The 8,373-nt window shown below is 41.6% G+C and overlaps 1 protein-coding gene across 2 annotated transcripts in view; it reads left to right on the top strand.

The window, feature by feature from the left end:
• PTPN21 (protein tyrosine phosphatase, non-receptor type 21) overlaps positions 1–8,373 on the top strand; it is an 84,454-nt gene that overhangs the window by 23,940 nt on the left and 52,141 nt on the right. The window contains exon 3 of one of the 2 annotated variants that reach the window (XM_003786968.3): positions 3,325–3,494. In XM_003786968.3, coding sequence (XP_003787016.1) covers positions 3,325–3,494 — 170 coding nt within the window. Of the gene's footprint in view, positions 1–3,324; positions 3,495–5,795; positions 5,959–8,373 lie in introns of those variants that run through there. The other variant, XM_023511577.1, reaches the window with a different exon arrangement.

The following is an 8,373-nucleotide window of genomic DNA, read 5'->3' as shown; positions in this document are numbered from 1 at the left end:
AACCGGACTCAAACCCACCACCTTAGGTGTATGTGGCTGGCACCTTAGCCACTTGAGCCACAGGTGCTGAGCCCAGATTTTTCTTTTTTATAAATTGCTGTTTAAAAGAGGGAAGGAACAGTAGTTGTTTCCCATAAATAAGATACATATTCTCTCCTTAAAAATAACATATAACTGATTTTATAAACATAATCATGGCTTTAAAAAATAATTAACAATAGGATTTGAACTTTTAGATATATTAAACTATGTCTAGATTTTCAAAAATTTGATTTCCATGTAGCTTTTCAATGATAGATTTTGTTGTTTTTTCAAGGATAGATTTTTATTGTTGGTTTTCTTCTCATGATGATGTTTCTATGATAGATTATTTGTGTTGGACATGGTGGCACGTGCCTATAGTCCTAGCTACTCGGGAGGCTGAGATAGGAGTATTGCTTGAGTCTAGAGGTTCTAGGCTGTAGTGCAGTATGCCAATTGGGTGTCTGCACTAAGTTTAGCATCAATATGGTGACCTCCTGGGTGGTGCCTGTGGCTCAGTGAGTAGGGCGCTGGCCCCATATACCGAGGGGGTGGATTTGAACCCAGCTCTGGCCAAATAGCAACAAAAAATAACCAGGCATTGGGCAGCACCTGTGGCTCAAGGAGTGTGGTGCTGGCCACATATACTGGAGGTGGTGGGTTCAAACCTGGCCCAGCCAAAAAAAAAAGATAATAACCTGGAATTGTGGCAGGCTCCTATAGTCCCAGCTACTTGGGAGGCTGAGGCAAGAGAATCACTTAAGCCCAAGAATTGGAGGTTGCTGTGAGCTGTGATGCCGTTGCACTCTACTGAGGGTGACAAAATGACTCTGTCTCTAAAAAATAAAATTAAATTAAAAAAAATATATGGTAACCTCCTTTGAGTGGGGGGTTGGGAGGGTGCACCAGCTTGCCTAAGGAGGGGTGAACCGGCCCAGGTTGGAACCAGAGCAGGTCAAAACTCCTGTGCTGATCAGTAGTGGGATTGCTCTTGTGAATAGCCACTGCACTCTAGCCTGGGCAATATGGCACGACCCTGTCTCTAAAAAAGAAAAGAAAAAAAGAAAAGAAATGATAGATTATTTGTATAGCTTTCTCTTGTATAATTTTGGAGGGGCAATGTGGGATAGTGCAGTGGTCTTCAAACTTTAGTAGGCCCAAGAATTACTTAGGAGTTTAATAGCTCTTTAGACATCATGACGCTCTCTAGTTAATTCTGGTAGAACAAGTCCAGAGACAATACTTGAAGAAACACTGGCTTTGGGATTTAACACAGGTAAAAATACCTTCTTAGAAAGTTAGCAGTGGTGCTTTAATCTTTGTACAGTTCTTGGAATAGTACTGAGGACATAGTAAATGTACAAAAATGTACAAAATATTTCATTCATACATGATGTCTTGAGTGGCAACTAAGAAACAAGAACATTCATACTTTTCATGAAACAAATTTTACTGAACTCCAACAGTATACTAGGAATTTGTGGATATAAAGGGAAAATGGACACATATTTCTCACTCATTTATTTTTTATTTGAATGAGGATTACTGGTCAATAAAATGGCCTGAGCATTATTTCTCAGTTTTATTGTTGCTCTAAGGCTATACTCTCCAGTACAATAGCCACTAGATACTTTCAGCTCGTTAAGTCAATTAAAATTGAATAAAAGGTCAGTGGGTGCAGTGGTTCCTGACTGTAATCCTAGCACTCTGGGAGGCTGAGATGGGCAGACTGCTTGAGCTCAGGAGTTTAAAACCAGCCTGAGCAAGAGTGCAACCCCTGTCTCTACTAAAAATAAAAGAATTAGCTGGGCATTATGGTGGGCACTTGTATTCCCAGCTACTTCGTATTGCTTGAGTTTAAGAGTTTGAGGTTGCTGTGAGCTGTGATGAGACTACTGTACTCAATCCCAGGGTGACACACTGAGACTCCCACTCAAAACAAAATTAAACTGAATAACATTAAAAATATAGTTCCTAAGTGGCCCTAGCCACATTTCAGGTGCTCAGGGGCCATGCATGGCTAACGGACATAGATTGTTTCTATCATTGTACAGAGTTCTATCAGACAGTGTTGTTTTAGAGTCTATAACTACAGAGTAGTGATTTTCCAATTGCATTGATCTGTAAACTGATTTTGAAGTAAGTATTAGCAGTGGCCTGAGACTGTCATTTCAACTGCTTAAAGTGCATTTAATACCCTTTCACTTTGTCTGGGCCCAAGACTGGTATTGATTTACCTTAGAAGTTTCATTACACTGCAAGTGAGATCTAAGTACTAATAACTTGGCGTTTTTTTCAAACCTCTGAGCAATATACTTATGTCATCTTACTGCATGACTCATAGTTTTTATCGTGTGTGTATGTCTGGGGGTTGGGGGAGAGAGAATGAATTCACCTCAGCATTGCAGTTCCTTTAAATTCATGTCTAATGGCTCGGCGCCTATAGCTCAACCGGCTAAGGCGCCAGCCACGTACACCTAAGGTGGCGGGTTCGAATCCCCAGCCCGGACCCGCCAAAACAACAATGATGGCTGCAACCAAAAAATAGACGGGCGTTGTGGCGGGCGCCTGTGGTCCCAGCTACTTGGGAGGCGGAGGTTAAGCCCAGGAATTGGAGGTTGCTGTGAGCTGTAATGCCAGGACACTCTACCCAGGGGGATAGCTTGAGGCTCTGTCTCAAAAAAAAAAAAAAAAAAAATCATGTCTAATGAAATTTGGGGGGTTAAGGGGCAAAGAAGAGTTCCAGTTGTATTTGTACTAGACATTTGTAGCATTTACATGAAATAATTTATTTATAGAAGCCCAAATTGGCCATGTATGCTGGTTCACACCTGTAATCAGTTTAAGAGACTAAGGCAGGAAGATCGCTTGAGGCCAGGAGTTTAGACCAGCCTAGGCAACATAACAAGACCCTGTCTCTATAAAAAATAAAAAAAATTAGAAAAAATTTTTAAAAATTGAAGAATATTATAGTAATTTACTAAATCTATGTGTAAAACTCAGTAGCACCCACTGTATTCAATGTCCAGGACATGGAATGCCTCTTGTGTGTGCTGAATTCCAGAAATGATATATAAATGTAATTGACTTTTTGCCTTTATTTCCTAAAATGAGTCTCTAGATAAAGATAACTCTTAACCTTTTTTTTTTTTTTTTTACTTTCAGTTCTTGCTATTGTTCCTTTCTGAGTAGAGAGGCAATAGCAGACCACTGTCATTGGTCCAAGTCATGGATTGGTATAACGGAAGTCATGGAAATCCTTTTGTACATTATGATCTTCTTCAGTGACCTTCTGTCTTTCAGGTCACTTACTTCAGCCTCTGGTACTACAATAAGCAAAATCAGCGCCGGTGGGTAGATTTGGAAAAACCTCTGAAGAAGCAGCTGGACAAATATGCATTGGAACCTACCGTCTATTTTGGGGTGGTGTTTTATGTTCCTTCAGTTTCACAGCTGCAGCAGGAGATTACCAGGTGAGAAATTACATGCTATTTGTTTTTCGGAAATAATCTAGTGAGATTAAAATAGAGAAACTAAGGTTGAAGTCATGAGATAAAAACCTAAAACTTTGCCCTCTAGCCCTACGTTTTTAGTTATCTTCTTACAGGGAGGTGCTGGTATGTGGCATGTTAGAGTATTTTACTGCACGTTGGATGAGTTATGGGTGCGTTAGGCCCAAAGGAATCATTACAGGGAAAATTGTTTTTACCCTGGCTGTGAACTCTTGTAGTGATGTCACCTGTACTGTTTTTATTGTTGTGTTTCTGATCCTTTGTAACAAGGAAATGAGAGAGATTAAAAAAAAAATCACAGTATTTGTTTATTCCTCGAGGAAATGTGCCCAAAGTTTCCAGTATCTGCATTCTGTGCACAGGTGGGAGAGAAAATTTGTTGGGGAGGGAAGATAGAGAAGGAGAGGAGGGAAGTGTTTTAAGAACAGAAAATTTTGGCTAATAAGTGTACTTAACAGAGATAAAACCAGAAAGGGAAGATGATATTAAGAAGCAGGATAGAGGAACTAAATTAAATGTCCTTCTCCCTCAAACCCGAAGACAAACAAAACAAAAACAACAGCAGAAAAATCGGATTCTTGAGTCTGCCTTTCAAAGTTCCCTGAAATTCATCATTACCTTATTTATTTATTTATTTTTAATAGAGACAGAGTCTCACTTTATCACCCTCGGTACAGTGCCGTGGCATCACACAGCTCACAGCAACCTCCAACTCCTGGGCTTAGGCGATTCTCTTGCCTCATAGGTGCCCGTCACAACACCTGGCTATTTTTTTGTTGCAATTTGGCAGGGGCCAAGTTTGAACCTGCCACCCTGTTTAATTTTATCCTGTTTAATTTTTTTTTTGAGTGGGAGTCTCAGTCTCAACTGCTAAAGTGCATTAATACCCCTTCACCTTGTCTGGGCCCAAGACTAGTAGTATTGATTTACCCTTGGTATATGAGGTCAGTGCCCTACCCACTGAGCCACAGGCGCCGCCCATTACCTTATCTTTTAAATCCTATTTAACACTACTTTTGAGCCAAGCTAGACTATTTCCAGGGCCCTGGACATGCCACATACGTTTTCATCTTTGTGTCCTAGATCTTTCCCTTGTATTTATGTACTGAAATCTCCTTCATCTTATGAGTTGAAGTTCAGAAGCATCCATGGCTTCTGGGCCGGAATGAGTTTGCCTTATCCAGACAGTCCTAGATTTTGCTTGTACTTGTGTTAAGATGGCCTTTGTCATAGCCTCTCATTACAGTTGTATACATACCTTAGTTTTTCCTAGATTTTATTTTATATTATTTACTTTTTTGTTGTTGTTGCAGTTTTGGCCAGGGTCAGGTTTGAACTAACCACCTCCAGCATATGGGGCCAGCACCCTACTTCTTGAGCCACAGGCACCACCTTTTTTTGTAGAAATAGAGTCTCACTTTATCGCCCTTGGTAGAGTGCTATGGCATCACAGCTCACAGCAACCTCTAACTCCTGGGCTTAGGCAATTCTCTTGCCTCAACCTCCCAAGTAGCTGGGACTATAGGAGCCCACCACAATGCCAGGCTATTTTTTTTGTTGCAGTTTGACCAGTACCAGGTTTGAACCTGCCACCCTTGGTATATGGGGTCAGTGCCCTTCCCACTGAGTCACAGGTGCCTCCCTATTTTTTTTTTTTTTTAAAGAGACAGAGTCTCGGCTTGGCGCCTGTGGCTCAAGTGTCTAAGGCGCCAGCCACATACACCTGAGCTGGCAGGTTCGAATCCAGCCCGGGGCCACCAAACAATGATGGCTGCAACCAAAAAATAGCTGGGTGCTGTGGCAGGCGCCTGTGGTCCCAGCGACTTGGGAGGCGAAGGCAGGAGACTCGCTTGAGCCCAGGAGTAAGAGGTTGCTGTGAGCTGTGATGCCATAGCACTCTACCCAGGGCAACAGCTTGAGGCTCTGTCTCCAAAAAAAAAAAAAAGAGGGAGACAGAGTCTCACTTTATTGCCCTCAAAAAAATGCCCGGCTATTTTTTTGTTGTTGTTGCAGTTTGGCTGGGGCAGGGTTTGAACCCACCACCCTCAGTATATGAGGCCAGCGCCCCACCCACTGAGCCACAGGTGCTGCCCTTTTTCCTAGATTTTAAATCCTTGTTTTCTTTAGCTTTACTTTCGTTATGCTATCTAACATAATGCCCTGCAGATAGTAACAACCTGGTACTGCCCCAGGTTTGTGGAATGCTGTTTGAGCCTGCTGGTTAATTATTAGAAAAGGTTGGGAAACCCATCAGCAAGGATTAGGTGGTAGAGATAAGCACAAATTGACTAAGTCTGAAATGTGAAGATTGAAGAGGGAAGTGGAAGCCAGAGGAAAAATACCTGTTCCCCTTAATTCATTTAAATGTTTACTGAAGACACCATATTATCTAAGAACTGTGCGGTTCAGAATGGGAGGTGAATATGTAAGTGAATACATTTTAATCTTAACAGGAAGGAGTTGTTTGCTTATAGTCTGGGACTGGCATTTCATATAAATGAATAATTATGTGTAGTGATCCTGTGATAATAAATGCTTTTATTAAAGCTATGGATTCTTAGGGGCAGTACAAGGGTAACTTGAACAGGCAAGGTAAAGGAGCTGACTTTTTAAATTGACTTTAGAAGGAATTTTTTTAGAGAAAATAGTTAAGGCAAAGCAAGGGTAATAATGAAAATGACTTATTGGTGGTGCCTGTGGCTCAGTGAGTAGGGGGCTGGCCCCATATACCGAGGGTGGCAGGTTTGAACCTGGCCCTGGCCAAACTGCAACAAAAAAAATAGCTAGGTATTGTGGCAGGCGCCTGTAGTCCCAGCTACTCGGGAGGGTGAGGCAAGAGAATCGCTTAACCCCAAGAGCTGGAGGTTGCTGTGAGCTGTGATGTCACAGCACTCTACCAAGGGTGACAAAATGAGACTCAGTCTTTAAAAGAAAAAAAAAAGAAAGAAAATGACTATATTTTCAAGGAGTTTCAGATATTACTTAGAGAAGAGAGAGGAAGTTTTAAAAAAGGCATTGGTAGTAAAGTCATGGGACAATGAAGAAGATGTTTTTGAATATTGATGGAAGGGAATGATCAAATTTGCATTTTCTGAAGATCACCTATCATGAGAAGTTCTTAGAGATGGCAAGACTGTAGACAGGAGACCAGTAAGGAATGTCTGTGCTGTAAGCTAGGCATTGGTTCAGAATGTAGACCTGAACAAAGGCAGTGGCCAGGTTGAGAGAGAATGAGCTCACGATATTCAATCAGTGGGACTGCTCATTGGATAAGTGTAGGACAGAGAAGTTGTATCAGAAAGGATTAAGTGCCACTATACATAACAATAAACTTTAAATATTGTTGACTTATATAAGCAAAGGCAAGAGGTCAGTCGTTCAGAGCTTGTATAACAGCTCCACAAACTCTCCAAGGACCCTTGTTACATCATCCCCAGTGTGTTCTTTCCTTTACTAGGTCACCTCAGACTCTAAGGTATCTGGAGATGTTCTAGCTGTCACATCCATAGCATCTAAAAGCAGATCTGTGGTTTCCTAGGAAGTGGGAGAGAGTAGGATTATGTATGAGGATACAAGGATTTACATGTGATTGGTATGTTCTTTATCCTGTGGTGATGGTTTCATGGATATATTCGTGTGTCAAAATTATATGCTTTAAATTTGAGGTAATTATACCAATTATATCCTCCAACTGTTGTTATAAACCCACTCAAAGATATTTTAAGAAAATAACAATCTGAATAACATATCTAAGGAAAACGAAGACTTATCTATCAAAAGGAATGTGTCCACAAAGCAGCAGAAAATTGCTGTCTAATATTACAAAATGACCTCAAGCAAATTAAGAAAATAACATGTAATCAGGCACAGTGGCTCATGCCTGTAATCCCAGCACTCTGGGAGGCTTAGCGGGTGGATGGCTTGATCTCAGGAGTTCAAGACCAGCCTAAGCAAGAACAAGACCCCGTCTCTACTAAAAATAAAAAAATTAGCCTGGTGTTGTGTTGCCGCCTATAGTCTCGGCTACTACAGAGGCTGAGGCAAGAGGATTGCTTGAGCCTAAGAGTTTGTGGTTGCTGTGAGCTATGATGATACCACAGCACACTCTACCAGGGCAACAGAGTGAAACTCTGTCTCAAAAAAAAAGACAAAAACAGAAAAAAGAGAAAAAGAAAATAATATGTTGTGAAAGAACCATTTAAATGTGAATTAGAAAAGCTTTGGAAAATTTTGGCTATGCAGAGGGTGGACATAAAAATAAAGTGCTGAGAAAAAGCTGGACTTGTCAGCTCATGCCTGTAATTCCAGCAGTTTGGGAGGCTAAGGTGGGTGGATTGCCTGAGCCCAGGAGTTTGAGACCAGCCTGAACCAGAGTGAGACCCCCATCTCTAAAAATAGCTGGGGGTTGTGCCAGACATCTACAGATGTCCCAGCTACTCCAGAGCCTGAGGGAAGAGGATCACTAGAGCCCAAAAGTTTGTGGTCTCAGTGAGCTATGACGCTATAGCACTCTAATGAGGGCGACAAAGTAAGACTCTGTCTCAAAAAAAAGAGAGGAGGCTGGGCATGGTGGCTCACACCTGTAATTCCAGCACTCTGGGAAACTAGGGTGAGTGGATCTTTTGAGCTTACAGGTTGGAGACCAGCCTTGACAATAGGGAGATCCCGTCTCTAAAAACATAGCCAGGCTTTGTGGCAGACACCAGTAATTTCAGCTACTTGGGAGGCTGAGGCCAGAGGATCATTTGAGCCCAAGAGTTTGAGGTTGCTGTATGCTATGATGCCTTGGTACTCTACTGGGGGCAAGAAAGTGAGACTCTGTCTCTCACAAAAAAAAAAA

This window comes from Otolemur garnettii, unplaced genomic scaffold (assembly GCF_000181295.1).
Source record: "Otolemur garnettii isolate 467f Iridium unplaced genomic scaffold, OtoGar3 scaffold00020, whole genome shotgun sequence".
Taxonomy (NCBI): Eukaryota; Metazoa; Chordata; class Mammalia; order Primates; family Galagidae; genus Otolemur; species Otolemur garnettii.
The sequence above is the reverse complement of the archived record's forward strand: the minus strand, read 5'-3'. Positions and strand labels throughout refer to the sequence as shown.